This window comes from Ranitomeya imitator, chromosome 2 (genome assembly GCF_032444005.1).
Source record: "Ranitomeya imitator isolate aRanImi1 chromosome 2, aRanImi1.pri, whole genome shotgun sequence".
Classification (NCBI taxonomy): Eukaryota; Metazoa; Chordata; class Amphibia; order Anura; family Dendrobatidae; genus Ranitomeya; species Ranitomeya imitator.
This window is the reverse complement of record NC_091283.1, coordinates 304998271-305014899: the sequence shown is the minus strand read 5'-3', so window position 1 is coordinate 305014899 and position 16629 is coordinate 304998271. Positions and strand designations below refer to the sequence as shown.

The window sequence follows — 16629 nt, the reverse complement described above, 5'->3', positions numbered from 1 at the left end:
ATCATGGATCACTGAAGTGATCCCTCTGCTATAGCAGCTATAGAAACCGGTAGGTCCCCTGGTGCTGAGTGGCCCAGGAAGCTTCCACTGACCTAGTGGAGTGTGCCTCGATCCTCGCAGGGATAGGCTAAACTCTGGCATGGTAAGCGTCAGGGATCACTGGAGTGATCCCTCTGCTATAGTAGCCTTAGAAACAGGTAGGTCCCTTTCTGTGTCCCTTTGGAAACACGGAAAAAGGGAATCAGATGTGTGAAAAGACGCTATCCTGGGAAAGTATTTCCTGAGTGCCCTCACAAGTCAAGGAGTGGAGAACCTTATCCATACGATGAGCCGTAGCTAGGCAGAACGAGGGCAAAACTATGTCCTAATTCAGATGAAAGGAAGAAAAGGTCTTTGACAAAAAAGGACGGAATGTTCTCAACACCGCCTTGTCCTGGCGGAAAACCGGAAAAGGAGCTTTGCCAGACAAAGCCGCTAACTCAGAAACCCCCTGATGGATATCGTTGCCACAAGGAAAGCAACTTTTCCAAGGAAGAAGGGGACGCGACGTATCCTGCAGAGGATTCTAAGGGAGCCTCCTGGAAGGTGCCTAGGACCAGATTAAGATCCCAAGAATCCAGTGGCATCTCATAGAGAGGGACAAGATGCAACACTCCCTGTATGAAGGTCTTAACCCGCAATTTGGAAACTATTCTTTGGTGGAAAAGGAAGGATAATGCGCTTGGATGTAGGTTTTCGCGCATAAATCATAGTGGAAGCTACTTAATGCTAAAAAAACAGGATTCAATGGCCAAGCCGTTGAAACCCTGGAGTTCTGGTGAAAGCTTGGCCCTTGAAAGAGAAGGTCTGGACGGTCTGGTAACCGCTGGGGAAGGGGAGTAGTAGCACTAGATCCGCATACCATGCTCTGCATAGTCAGTCTGGTGCGACGAGAATCACTGGGATTCCCTCCGCCTTGATCTTCTGGATGACACTTGGGTTTAGCGGAAACGGCGAAGAAAAAGTAATGGAAGTGAAACTGCTGCCATGGAAGCACCTGGTCATCGGACCCGAGGCCAACTGGGTCACGGATCGGAGCTAGAAAAGCCGGGGCTTTGGCGTTTAGCGTAAAGGCCATGAGGTCTATATGCTGCATTACCCAGCATTGCCAAACATGCTGAAAAGGCTTCCGGGGAAAGGGACCAGTGTCCTGAGATTAGTCCCTGGTAGCCGAGGGAAAGTGCGCCCAATTCCCTACCCCTAGAAAGTGAACTGCGAAAACCAGTAAATGGTTTGTATCGGTCCCTTGCAGAATGTGAACTACGTCATGCATAGCTCCTGTGCTTCCTGAGCCCTCCTGAAGACAGATACATGTCACAGCCGTGGTGTTGACTGGTTGGATCCGGAGGGAACGACTGTCAAGAAGCCGGCGGAAATGTTGAAGGACTAGTCTGATTGCCTGGATTTCGAGAAAATTGATGAGGAGACCTGATTACCAAAGGGGCAAGTGTCCCAGGGCCGTGTGGTGGCGGAAGATCACTCTCCAACCTAGGAGACTGGCGTCGGTGGACAACACCCGCGAAGGATCAGGAAGAAGTACTTTACCCGAATAAATGAAGACAACTATTTCCACTGCCTCGGAGACCACCTGATTTTACCATTCTGTTATCACCTCACATTCCAATCCTTCTCAGGCCGACAAGGATGTCTCTGTTTCGCCATCGGAGATAACCACTTTCAGATCACGGCTTTAACCTTCGGCCTCGCCGCGGCTCTAAGGCTGTTCTCCAAGGTCATGGCAGTCGTTATTTCTATACTGCGCTCTCGGGGCGTGGTGATTCTGCCCTACCCAGACGACCTCCTTATCAAAGCATTGTCCCTTCAAGGCTGCACAGAGTGTGTCAGCATCACCGCGGACACTCTCATTCATCTACGTTGGTTAGTGAACCTGAGCAAGTCCTTTCCAGCCCCATCCCAGAGGATCCTCGTTTTTAGGCCTGGAAGCTTCCCGAGGGTGGATAATTCCCCCTTCAAGAATCTTCCTTGAAGTTAGTTGGCTCTAATTTCAGGATAAAGGGAAACTCTGCTGTTACTCTACAATTGATGTGAATACTTTGCCCAATGATGACAAAAGTATTCTAGGAGCGATACCTTAATTGGCTAACCAGAAAATAATATGTTTGCAGCTTTCAGAGCACAGTGGCTCCTTCTTCAGGCAAGATTACAAATAGGTTAATAAGAAAAAAGCACAACATTTAAGGAATACTGCAGTAGGACATTTGTTCAGGGGGATGATGCCTCCTAAAGATAAATCAAGGAAAACTAATTAGGCATTTTCTTACAAATGGAGAGGCAGTGGCAATGATGTTTTTAAGGTACCATCACACTCAGCGACGCTGCAGCGATATAGACAATGAGACGACCTAAGCTAGATCGCTGGAGCGTCGCTGTTTAGGTCACTGTAGAGACGTCAAACACAGCAACTCCAGAACGATGCAGGAGCGATCCAGTGACATAACGGCGACTCACTTCTCGTTCTTGCTGGTTGTTAGCTCCATGTAAAAGTTGCTGGCGTCTTTGCTTTTGATGTCAAACATGAAGATACACGCCGACCTGACGACGAAATAAAGTTCTGGACTTCTAGCTCCGACCAGCGATGGCACAGCGGGATCCAGATCGCTGCTGCGTGTCAAACACAACGAGATCGCTATCCAGGACGCTGCAACGTCACGGATTGTTGTCGTTCTCGTTGCAAAGTTTCTGAGTGTGACGGTACCTTTAGTTATCTGGAGTCCTGGTGGAGGTGTGAATTGTATCCATGTAGTGACTCAGAAATCAAGGTGTTAAATTGAGTCCTAGTGTCAAAGAATTGAACATCTTCACTAGTTAGAAAAATTTGGGAATTCATTCTCTGTCATCCTTAAAATGATCTTTAGTATTAAGACTTAAGTCTGTCATACAATGTCCAGGTCCAGAGAAATGTTTTCCCACAGGCGTGTCCATTTCATTCCTGATTGTGTGTCTGTGTAGATTCATCCTAGTTTGTAGTTTGATATTCATCAAATACATTTTGCTATATATTTTAGCATCCTTTTTTTACGCATGTAAATACACACATAGGATCATTATTTATTTTTACACTGTCTAATGACACGTTTTCCATTTTAATTTTTTCTTTTAACCCTGCTGTTCTGTTGGTCAAAAATGACCGACTTTGAACTTCAATATTCTTTAAAATATTCAAGATGCGGCTCTGAAACCCGTGGCCGACCGACCCATCCTCATTTAAGTCAATCAACCACAAGTTTCAGAACCGCATCTTGAACACCCCAAAAAATACCAAAGTTCAAAATAGGTCTCCCCAGACCGAACAGAACAGCAGGGTTAATAATATGCTGCAACATGTTTTTATCGCAAACAAAAAAGTTTTTGATTTTATACTGCCCAGTTTATTTGGACAACTCTAAACAAGCACCATATTGATCACTCCAATCAGTCCACTAAGTTTTCTTTATTTACCCTCATTGATCATTGATTGAACTCCAAACCGCAGCTGTGCTCAGTAAAGGGAAAGAAGAAAAAAGAAAAAAAAAAGTTGACCCTGAATCTAAGGACGATGTAAGCCGCAGGCAGCAACTACCCTGACGAAGAGGGCTGCTGTCCCTCGAAACGCGTTGGTTTCTCAATTCGTCCTTCTCAATCGGTGATGTCACTCCAAAACCCCGCCCATCTCATTTCCGCCGCATACACGGCGTGCTTCCGGCCGGGGCACCTGTGATCAATGTCGGCGTCCAGTGCAGCGGTTCCTGCACACCGACTGCGGTCACCCTCTGCAGCACAGCGGTTATCCTTCCGGACGCAGGCACACCACTTGTCGTCCCCACATCCAGGATCAACACAGTGAGTAACGCCTTAAACCTGATTAAGCACACTAGGTTACTGCCATCAAACCCTGCTAGATCCTCCCACGGACTATTAACCACTGAGTCCACCATATTTTATACAGACAATTCACTACGAATACCTATTGTGCTGTTACTAGGGGCAACCTAACAGGATACTATATCCACATGTGAATAACAGCTTATTCACGCATTATTAAAGGATTCACCACCAACTATCCACCACTATCGATCTTCTAGCGGTCACACCACCTCAAGGCAATTCAGTAGGTACAACTACGAACACATCAGTACTCTTTACTGTTCATATTAAAAGTCTTGTGGGTGACAGCAAAACTCCCTTTTTTTTCTCATAGGGGAGATCACACCCTCTCCCACCAATTCTAAGAACAAGTTCCACTGATGCATATCATACAAAAAATAATGGGGGTATACCCTATGAACTTGGACAACATATGAATACCAAGGACGCTCCAATACTATAAATCCTACAACAAACCATGGAGTAAAAAGTCCCAAGACTTGAACTAAAAGAAGTAACAGTAGATTTTATTGACAATAAATTTAACATGAGAGAACATACAGACTTACATAACAAGGTCCAAACAGAGTTAGTGTACAGAGGACAAAGACCACTGTAATTGCAAAATGGGCTCAATGAGCATATCTCTAAAAAATGCATATACCATAGCTATCCTCAAAAAAGTGCCTAGTGCATAGTAAAGTGCCAGAGCATATAGTGTTAGTCCCTCCAGATGGAAAAATCTCTATATGGCCCATACCATATCCATGGCCAGAAGGGAGAAAATTAATACGGACATGCTCATCTTACCCATTAATATATGCCAGTGTATGTCCAGCAGCCCCAACGCGCATTTCGCGTTGGGCTTCCTCGGGGGGCTGTCAACAAAACGCACTGGCCATGGATATGGTATGGGCCATGTAGAGATTTATCCATCTGGAGGGATTAACACTATATACTCTGGCTCTTTACTATGCACTAGGCACTTTTTTGAGGATTGCTATGGTGTATGCATTTTTTAGTGATCTGCTCATTGAGCCCATGTTGCAATTACAGTGGTCTTTGTCCTCTGTACACTAACTCTGTCTGGACCTCTCCCACCAATTGTTGGGATCATCATCTCACTAAACTAAGTGCCACTCATCAGATCCGTCCTTTTGGCATAACCGCAGTAAGTTTCTTTTCATTTGCATATTTAACATCTTCACAATTTGGCTTTACACATGTATGGAGTAGCGCGGTGATATATTCTTGTTTTTTTAGAACATGTAGAAGGTACCTGTTTGGGGATTGTCTGGTGATAGTTCCAGCATTGAGGATGAAGTAGAATCAAATCCATTGATATGTGTTAGTTCCTCTGTGTATTTTTTGGTCGGATCTCCCTGAAGTGGAGTGTAGTATTTTATATCCAAGAGTTGTCTGTTTGCTTCCAGGATGTAATCTGCCGTGCTCATTATGACTACAGCTCCTCTTTTGACTGCTGGTTTGATTATGATATTATTATTGGCTTTTAAGGATTGTATGGCTTTTCTTTCCTCCATAGTGATATTTTGTGGCACTTTATGGTGTCTGTCCAAAATGTCAGATTTAACTTTTTTACGGAAAGAGTCAGAGTTTGGTTGTGGCCAGGTTGCGGGGTCCAGTTTGTCCTCTTTTTCTTTTTTGCTGTGTCGTTCACATTGTCTTGTGATGTGATATTTAGTCGCAATCTGTAGAAGAATTCCATGATATCGCTACAGAACTGAGCCCCATCAAGCTGGTTTGTAGGACAGAATGTTAAGGCCCCTTCACATTAAGCGACGCTGCAGCGATACCGACAACGATCCGGATCGCTGCAGCGTCGCTGTTTGGTCGCTGGAGAGCTGTCACACAGACCGCTCTCCAGCGACCAACGATGCCGGTAACCAGGGTAAACATCGGGTAACTAAGCGCAGGGCCGCGCTTAGTAACCCGATGTTTACCCTGGTTACCATCCTAAAAGTAAAAAAACAAACAGTAGATACTTACCTACCGCTGTCTGTCCTCCAGCGCTGTGCTCTGCACTCCTCCTGTACTGGCTGTGAGCACAGCGGCCGGAAAGCAGAGCGGTGACGTCACCGCTCTGCTTTCTGGCTGACCGACGCTCACAGCCAGAGCAGGAGGAGTGCAGAGAACAGCGCTGGAGGACAGACAGCGGTAGGTAAGTATGTACTGTTTGTTTTTTTACTTTTAGGATGGTAACCAGGGTAAACATCGGGTTACTAAGCGCGGCCCTGCGCTTAGTTACCCGATGTTTACCCTGGTTACCAGTGAAGACATCGCTGGATCGGTGTCACACACGCCGATCCAGCGATGTCCACGGGAGATCCAGCGACGAAATAAAGTTCTGGACTTTCTTCAGCGACCAACGATCTCCCAGCAGGGGCCTGATCGTTGGTCGCTGTCACACATAACGATTTTATTAACGATATCGTTGCTACGTCACAAAAAGTAACGATATCGTTAACAATATCGTTATGTGTGAAGGTACCTTTAGTCCCTTTGATAGAACATGCATTTCTCCTGTGCTTGGCTCATATTGGGGACACGCCTGTGGGAAAACATTTCTCTGGAACTGGACATTGTATGACAGACTTAAAAGTCTTAATACTAAAAGGTCATTTTAAGGATGACAGAGAAAGAAAAAATTGAGAATTCAAACTACTGAAGATGTTCAATTCTTTGACACTAGGACTCAATTTAACACCTGGATTTATGAGACACTACATGGATACAATTCACACCTCCACCTGATGGACTCCAGATAACTAAGAACATCATTCCCACTGCCACTCCATTTGTAACAAAATGCCTAATTAGATTTCCTTGGTTTATCTTTAGGAGGCATCACACCTCCCATTCCCTGAACAAATGTCCTACTGCAGTATTCCTTAAATATTGTGCTTTTTTCTTATTAATCTATTTGTAATCTTGCGTGAAGAAGGAGCCACTGTGCTCGGAAACCTGCAAACATATTATTTTCTGGTTAGCCAATTAAGGTATCACTCCTAGAATACTTTTGTCATCATTGGGCAGAAAGTATTCACATCGATTTTTCGGCTAACACAGTACCACAATACAATTTGTTATTGTACATCCGGTTATTGTACAGAAATTCACAATTGGCCCTCACTACACATTTAGTGTTGTCGATCATAAAAGCAAAGTTTGGCCAGAAAGACTGGACCTGGTCTTGTAGGGACCATATGATCGGATTGAGCAGCACAGAAGGGAGAGAGGGTAGATTCAGCCAATACGATATCAGGGTTATAGGAAGCCAACAGCATCATTACCCTCTGCTTTCTCTTACAGGACCATCATACTTTTCCTCAAGTGATTTTCTAACTTGTCAGCACATTCTACGTACGCTGTCATTTGGCTTTGTAGTTTACAGATCTGGGCAGGTAACGGTCACCATCTTCTATCCCCAGAGGGTAGGTGGATCCTCCAGTTTGTAAGTTCTATATAAAAGGGCTTTCAATACCCAAAGTCATTTGAACAGTTTTGAATGGAGGAGAATGTTGTGGTCTAGAGGCAAAATGGCGATCATGGTAATACAGCTGGACTACACCACCGTTAAAGCAGCCACAGCCGGTCACTGAGAAGAATCTGTGACTTCTCTGCATTTAGTGGTTACTACTCACCTGGGGAGTCATATGTGGGAATCTCCTCTTTACACCACTCGTCACCCCTCACATAGGTCTCTGTAGTATTAATATGGGTCAGATCTTCACCCTGAAACAAATATTGTAAAAGTCACAGAGAGAGGGAGACATCATATCAATGATCAACTCTAATCCTGCTATCTCCACCGTTCTCATTACACAAATGTAAAACATACTAGATGGTGGCCCGATTCTAACGCATCTGGTATTCTAGAATATGTATAGTAGTATATAATACAGCCATGTAGTATATTGCCCAGCCACATAGTATATAGCACAGCCACGTACTATATAGCACAGCCACATAGTATAAAGCACAGCTCACACAATAGATAACACAGCCCACGTAGTATATAGGTGTTAAATATTAATTATTAATTGAATTATTCATATACTCAATTCTGTACTGAACACATTGTCTTTCGCTGACATTACAAAAGCTATTTCTGTGTATGTAGCTCGGAGTATAAGTTAACACCATATAGAGGGAACACGTGGTCTGTGAGACATATAAATAACGTCTCTTAGGAGGGTGTGGGGGCTGTCACGTGGGAGCAGTCACCTCCTGCCTTCACCATAATTCTCCATGGACATCAGACAAGTCACACAAGGAAGGAACAGCTGGTAGCCATGATTCTACTCCATGAAAGAAAGATGACTTCTATTACATCTCAGAAATGAAGAGGAACAAGCGCTGATATTTACAAATGGACAATCTGTTCGTAACTATTTAATCTATTTTTATGTTTTGCTTCAATGTGGATTTTCTGTGGACAATTCAATAAACCACTACATTTTTTAATGAAAATATCATGACATTTTTTCTTTAAGAGTAACGCACCTGGTAAAGTCCTAATTAAATAAATGTATGAAATAAGCATATTTAACAATAGGACAGCCACATAGTATATAACACAGCCCACGTAGTATATAACACAGCCACATAGTATATTGCCCAGCCACGTAGTATATTGTCCAGCCACGTAGTATATTGCACAGCCACGTAGTATATAGCAGAGCCCACATAGTATATAGCACAGAGATGTAGTATATAACACAGAACACGCAGTGTATAACACAGCCCACGTAGTATATAACACAGCCACGTAGTATATAACACAGCCACGTAGTATACAACACAGCCACGTAGTATACAGCACAGCCCACGTAGTATAAAGCACAGAGACGTAGTATATAACACAGGCCACGCAATATAGAACACAGCCCACGTAGTATCCAACACACTCCACGTAGTATAGAGCAAGGTGGGCACCATATCCCTGTTAAAAAAAGAATTAAAATAAAAAATAGTTATATACTCACCTTCCGGTGGCCCCCGGATCCAGCCCAGGCGTTTACAGTTGCTCCTCACGACGCTCCGGTCCCAAGAATGCATTGCGGCAATAACACGTGATGATGTGCCGGTCTCACGAGACCGCTACGTCATCTCCGGTCCTTGCCGCAATGCATTCTTGGGACCGGAGCGTCGCGAGGAGCGGGAAAGGCGCTGGAAGGAAAGAATAATGATTTTTTATTTTTTTAAACATTAGATCTTTTTACTATTGATGCTGCATAGGCAGAGTCAATAGTAAAAAGTTGGTCACACAGGGTTAATAGCAGCGTTAACGGACTGCGTTACCACCGCGTTATGCCGCGGTGTAACGCAGTCCATTTAACGGACGGCTAAACCGCTATGGGGGCACTGGAGGGGAGTAGCGAGTGGGCACTGACTGGAGGGGAGTAGAGAAGGGCGAATTCGTGGCCGGACTGTGCCCGTTGCTGATTGGTCGCAGCCGGCCGGGACAAATCAGCGACGCGGCATTTCCGTGACAGACAAACATAAGGAAGTGACCCTTAGACGATTATATACAGTGGGGCAAAAAAGTATTTAGTCAGTCAGCAATAGTGCAAGTTCCACCACTTAAAAAGATGAGAGGCGTCTGTAATTTACATCATAGGTAGACCTCAACTATGGGAGACAAACTGAGAAAAAAAAATCCAGAAAATCACATTGTCTGTTTTTTTAACATTTTATTTGCATATCATGGTGGAAAATAAGTATTTGGTCAGAAACAAAATTTCATCTCAATAGTTTGTAATATATCCTTTGTTGGCAATGACAGAGGTCAAACGTTTTCTGTAAGTCTTCACAAGGTTGCCACACACTGTTGTTGGTATGTTGGCCCATTCCTCCATGCAGATCTCCTCTAGAGCAGTGATGTTTTTGGCTTTTCGCTTGGCAACACGGACTTTCAACTCCCTCCAAAGGTTTTCTATAGGGTTGAGATCTGGAGACTGGCTAGGCCACTCCAGGACCTTGAAATGCTTCTTACGAAGCCACTCCTTCGTTGCCCTGGCGGTGTGCTTTGGATCATTGTCATGTTGAAAGATCCAGCCACGTTTCATCTTCAATGCCCTTGCTGATGGAAGGAGGATTGCACTCAAAATCTCACGATACATGCCCCATTCATTCTTTCATGTACCCGGATCAGTCGTCCTGGCCCCTTTGCAGAGAAACAGCCCCAAAGCATGATGTTTCCACCACCATGCTTTACAGTAGGTATGGTGTTTGATGGATGCAACTCAGTATTCTTTTTCCTCCAAACACGACAAGTTGTGTTTCTACCAAACAGTTCCAGTTTGGTTTCATCAGACCATAGGACATTCTCCCAAAACTCCTCTGGATCATCCAAATGCTCTCTAGCAAACTTCAGACGGGCCCGGACATGTACTGGCTTAAGCAGTGGGACACGTCTGGCACTGCAGGATCTGAGTACATGGTGGCGTAGTGTGTTACTTATGGTAGGCCTTGTTACATTGGTCCCAGCTCTCTGCAGTTCATTCACTAGGTCCCCCCGCGTGGTTCTGGGATTTTTGCTCACCGTTCTTGTGATCATTCTGACCCCACGGGGTGGGATTTTGCGTGGAGCCCCAGATCGAGGGAGATTATCAGTGGTCTTGTATGTCTTCCATTTTCTAATTATTGCTCCCACTGTTGATTTCTTCACTCCAAGCTGGTTGGCTATTGCAGATTCAGTCTTCCCAGCCTGGTGCAGGGCTACAATTTTGTTTCTGGTGTCCTTTGACAGCTCTTTGGTCTTCACCATAGTGGAGTTTGGAGTCAGACTGTTTGAGGGTGTGCACAGGTGTCTTTTTATACTGATAACAAGTTTAAACAGGTGCCATTACTACAGGTAATGAGTGGAGGAAAGAGGAGACTCTTAAAGAAGAAGTTACAGGTCTGTGAGAGCCAGAAATCTTGATTGTTTTTTTCTGACCAAATACTTATTTTCCACCATAATATGCAAATAAAATGTTAAAAAAACAAACAATGTGATTTTCTGGATTTTTTTTCCTCAGTTTGTCTCCCATAGTTGAGGTCTACGTATGATGTAAATTACAGACGCCTCTCATCTTTTTAAGTGGTGGAACTTGCACTATTGCTGACTGACTAAATACTTTTTTGCCCCACTGTAGATAGATAATACTGGGGGATAAAACAAGACTGAGCACAAGACCTTCACAGCCATCTACACATCATAGAGGAGATCTCATGACACCTTCTCTCCATCTACCTGATGATCCTGAGGAACATTGGGATCTTCTTGTTTACAGTCCTGTGGATAAAGAGGACAGGGACATCTCACTGGTGTTGTCCTCTTACTGGATAGATCTGGAGGAAACACATACAGCGACTGAATTCATTATTTACATACAGATAATTATAGGCCATGTGTATTTAGTCCTGTCTATTACCTGGTGATGTGAGGGGCCGGGGAATTTCCATTATGACGTTCTTGTACAGATCTTTGTGTCCTTCTAAATACTCCCACTCCTCCATGGAGAAATAGACAGTGACATCCTGACACCTTATAGGAACCTGACACATACAATGATACCGTCATCCCCCGATCCCTTCATAGCATCACTGTATAATTTCCCAGCATTCCCAGCAGTGTCACCTCTCCAGTCAGCAGCTCAATCATCTTGTAGATGAGTTCTACGATCTTCTGGTCATTGATGTCCTCATGTATCAGGGGGTGAGGTGGAGGCCCCGTGATTGGGCTCAGGGGTCTTCTCCATTCCTCAGACACAGGGTCCTGACAGCGCTCACTAGAGGTCTTCTTCACTACTGTGTAATCCTGGTTATGGAGAGACACATTAATAAATCTCACTACAGACATTTCCAGAGTCCTCACCTCTCCAGTTCTGTCCATCTATTATTCCCATTGATAAGAATGATGTAATGTGACGTCATCAGAATCTCTCACCTCTCCAGTAAGCCGGAAGAGGATCTCTAGGGTGAGGTGTAATATCCTCTCCGCCATCTTGTCTCTGTCCATATCCATCTTTGATGGGTAATCTAGGAAAATTTTCTTATGTAGAAGATCTTCACTGAGAGGATCTGATATTGTAGAGACCTGAATGAGAAGATGAGCCGATGTAAGATCATAAAAATCCTGTGTAATAACAATAATAATAATCTTTATTTATATAGCGCCAACATATTCCACAGCGCTTCACAGTTTAACAGTTTCAAACACAAAAGTCATAAGTAACAATGTTAACAATACAATAATTAAAGCAAAATAAGACGACCCTGCTCATGAGAGCTTACAATCTACAATGAGGTGGGGGAGATACAAAGTACAGGTGTGTATTTACAATGGTGTATTTACAATCATGGTCCAGCCATCTTCCGGGGTTGGGGAATAGATGGGGATAGTGAATGGGCTACACACACACACACACACAAACATAACATAACTTTGATTAGTGAACGTGATAGGCCGCTCTGAACAAATGTGTTTTGAGCGAGCGCCTAAAACTATGCAAATTATGGATGGTCCTAATATCTTGGGGTAGAGCATTCCAGAGGATTGGCGCAGCACGGGAGACGTCTTGGAGTCGGGAGTGGGAGGTACGGATTAGTGCAGAGGTTAATCGAAAGTCATTTGCAGAGCGCAGTGGTCTGTTAGGCTGATAGATAGAAATGAGGGAGGAGATGTAAGGGGGTGCCGCACTGTGGAGAGCTTTGTGGGTGAGAACAAGTACTTTGAATTGTATCCTGTAATGAATGGGTAGCCAGTGTAACGACTGGCGAAGAGCGGACGCGTCCGAGTAACGATTAGCCAGATGGACGACCCTGGCTGCTGCATTAAGGATGGACTGGAGAGGGGAAAGTCGAGTGAGGGGGAGGCCAATTAATAGAGCGTTACAGTAGTCCAGGCGGGAGTGGATCAGGGCGACCGTGAGGGTTTTAGCTGTCTCCATGGTGAGAAAAGGGCGGATTCTAGAGATGTTCTTTAGGTGTAAGCGGCACGAGCGGGCAACACAATTACTGGAGATAATAAGGGAAACATATGAGATTTATTATTTTACAGTATTTAGTTTTCTTCTTTACATCTTCTAATAAAACCTATATATTTAGGCCACAGACAACAAGCAGTTTCTTCCTCGGAGTCGGCAGCTGAATACGTTCCTCATAGACTCATCTTCCATAACGCTAATTCTCATCTCATTTACCGACACTGGAATCGGCATTAGCAATACTGCAGGAGATATTCATTACACGTGACAGGAGAAATAACTACTTCATGATGAGGACGACATCTTCATCTTCTACTACGGCTCTAGAAACATATTTGTCCAGAGTCCGTCACTGACTCCATCCCCACCGGCCGTCTATACGAAGGTTTCCCGTCTTCCCCGCACTGTAATCTTCTACCACATTAGATCTCATGCCTGATTCAGACACAGAAGTTTGAGGCTTTTATGAAAGCTTTTTTGTTTCCACAAACACAGCGGACAGAAATGATCTGATCCCAAATAGAGATGGGCGAACCCGAACAGTAATGTTCGGAGTCCATACTGAACACCTATTGTTCGGGCACGGACTTCGCCAGGAAGTCGGTGTTACTGTTTGGGTTCGGCTATCCGAATACCGGGTGTTTGCTGCGCTGTCATGTGCATGACAGGGTGGCAAACACCGCTTCTGATTGGTGGGGAAATCCATCCCGCCAGTCAGAGAGCCGCGGTTCCGATACTGTACAAAGACAGCGTAAGTTCTCAGCTGTGATACAGTTTACCTCTGGTCACTGGTGTCAGCTGATGGGACTACTGCTCCTATCATCTGATACCTGCAACTGCTAATTACAGTGAGAGCAGGAGCGGCGGATTCATTAGCTGCTCCTGCACTGTAAATAAACAATTTAAAAACAAAACTGGCGTGGGTTCCCCTGTATTTTTGCTAACCAGCCAGACAAAACTCACAGCTGAGGTCTGCAATCCTCAGCTGTCAGCTTCAGCAAGGCTAGATAAGAAAAATAGAGGGGTCCCCATGGTTTTTTATTTAAATAAATAATTTAAATAAACGGCGTGGGGTCCCCCCATTTTTGGCAACCAGCCTTGCTAAAGCTCTCAGCTGGGGGCTGGTATTCTCAGTCTGGTAAGGGGTCATTGATATAGGCACCCCAGCCTTAAAATAGCAGCCCGCAGATGCCCAGAAAAGGCACATCTATTAAATGTATCTTTTCTGGTGCTTTGCCCGGCTCTTCACACTTGCCCTGTAGCTGTGGCAAGTGGGGTTAATATTTGTGGGGTTGATGTCACCTTTGTATTGCTACGTGACATCAAGCTCACGGCTTAGTAATGGAGAGGTGTCTATAAGATACCCATCCATTACTAATCCTATAGTTGTATGGTAAATAAAGACACAGCCAGACTAATATCCTTTATTTGAAAAAATGACACAGACTCTTTTATTAATCTCAATTAAACCATACTTACTGCATCGCCTAATCCCAGCGAATAAAATAAAAATCCAACAATACACCATACCTGTCCGTTGTTCTGTCCCACGCCGTAATCCATGTTTGGGGGGATAATTAGCTTTCAACCAGGATGGCGCCAAGATGTGACCATCCCAGCAGAAAACCACTGGTGAATGAGCTGCTGAAAGCGCAGCGTCTGTAAGCAGGTTGCGGGATGCAGTGACGCAAGAGAGGCAGAGCAAGGGTTAACAACTTGAACAGATTTAATATAACAGGGGTTAAACTCCTCGTAGGTAGATACAAAGGGAGGTTGAACAGTACAGTGGCAGATAATAAACAACAAAAGTGAGCAGTAAACGTAATAATGGCAGTTCCTGAAAATCACTTATCATATCAAAGGCCTCTCAGTCTTTACCTGTAGCTTTGGAGACGACGGCGCCAGCAGCAGATGGTGTTGTGTGGTTCCAATGGGATCTTTTACGCAACGGTCCTTTTGGCAGCACCAGTCGGGCTCCGGTACCTTCTGCTGAGCCCCTAGTCGATAGGTTGGTGTGGCCAAGGCAAACAGGGCTGCAGCAATTCCAGAATCCGGCGTAGAGTGGTCCACGAGAATTGGTCAGGCCATATAAGTCTATCTGGTGCCCGGCTCTGTCTTAGCGCACGGGCATTGTGCTCACAGATGAGGAGCACACGGCAGCTCCCAGTCTGGTGAAGCCAGAACATCCAACTGCTCAGTCCTTCCTGGACACTCAGGTGATGGCAGGGACTGGCGGGTGCAGAGCGACGCAACGCGGGTGCTCAAGAGAAGGAGCACACTCCTCCAGCTGCTCGCGCTCTGCCCGTGCAAAACTGACTGCTTCCGAGTGCGCTTTTCTTTGGGCACGTCCCCTGCTGCTGTGTCAGGCATTCTATCTTAGCTTTTAAACCTTCCCCCGGACAACAAGGGACGTAGCCTCAGCAGTTCCGGGCCCGACGCAGTGCAGGATCCAACAGTCCGGGGCTTCTCCTTACACATCATTCTCCAGTGATGACATCATCGAGGCCAGGCTGAACTAAGGTGACCTCCGGACCGTGGGAAAATGCCAATGATGATGTCACTGCTGGTCAATGATGCTGAGCTCGCAGCATGTCATTCACCAGTGGTTTTCAGCTGGAACGGTCGCATCTTGGCGCCGTACTGGTTGAAAACATATTATCTCCCAGACATGGATTACGGCGTGGGACAGAACGATGGACAGGTATGGTACATTGTTGTTTTTTCATTTTATTTTTATTACAGGAGATCGAGGGCTTCGCTGGGATTAGATGTAATAATAAAAATAGAAAACTGCGTTTAGTCTTATTTCAGATAAAAGACTTTATTCTGGTTGTGTCTTTATTTAACCTTTTTCTGACCTCGGACAGGATAGTACGTCCGAGGTCAGATACCCCGTCAGACATGTTTGGTGTCTATGAACTTGTAATGACCTGGAGAATCATAATGGCAGGTCAATTTTAGCATTTAGTGAACCTAGCAAAAAAGCCAAACAAAAAACAAGTGTGGGATGGCACTTTTTTTGCAATTTCACCGCACTTGGAATTTTTTTTCCCCATTTTTTAGTGCACGACATGCTAAAACCAATGATGTCGTTCAAAAGTACAACTTGTTTCGCAAAAAATAAGCCCTCACATGGCCATATTGACTGAAAAATAAAAAAAAGTTATGGCTCTGGGAAGCAGGGGAGGGAAAAACGAACATGGAAAAACGTAAAATCCCAAGGTCATGAAGGGGTTAACACGTAACTATAGGATTAGTAATGGATGCGTGTCTTATAGACACCTCTCCATTACCAAGCTGTGGGCATGATGTCACCAGACAATAGAAAGGTGACATAAACCCCACAAATATGAACCCCACTTGCCACTGCTAAATTTAATATGTGTGCCTTTGTTGGGTGCCTGCAGGCTGCTGTTTTTAGGCTGGGGGCTATATAAATGGCCTCTTACCAGCCTGAGAATACCAGCCCCAGATGTCTGTTTTAGCAAGGTTGGTTGTCAAAAATGGGGGTGACCCCATGCCTTTTTTTTAAATTTTAATTATTTATTTAAAAAAAAAAATTAGCTTGGGGACCCCTCTATTCTTGGTCTTGCTGAAGCTGACAGCTGAGGGTTGCAGCCCCAGCTGTGAGTGTTGTCTGGCTGGTTACCAAAAATACAGTGGAACCCATGCCAGGCTTTTTTTTTTATTAAATTATTATTTATTTACAGCGCAGGAGCTGCTAATGAAAACT

The 16629-nt window shown here is 44.6% G+C and overlaps 1 protein-coding gene across 1 annotated transcript in view; it reads right to left on the bottom strand.

Annotated features, from left to right (window-relative positions):
• The window catches only part of LOC138666947 (zinc finger protein 271-like), a 57555-nt gene extending 45554 nt beyond the window's left edge, over positions 1 to 12001 (bottom strand). The window contains exons 1-5 of the mRNA XM_069755145.1: positions 11858 to 12001; positions 11549 to 11728; positions 11343 to 11466; positions 11162 to 11259; positions 7566 to 7656 (exon numbers count right to left, since the gene is read on the bottom strand). Of these exons, the coding sequence (XP_069611246.1) occupies positions 7566 to 7656; positions 11162 to 11259; positions 11343 to 11466; positions 11549 to 11728; positions 11858 to 11935 (571 nt within the window). The 5' untranslated portion in view covers positions 11936 to 12001. The remainder of the gene's footprint in view (positions 1 to 7565; positions 7657 to 11161; positions 11260 to 11342; positions 11467 to 11548; positions 11729 to 11857) is intronic.
• Positions 12002 to 16629: the final 4628 nt, after the last annotated feature.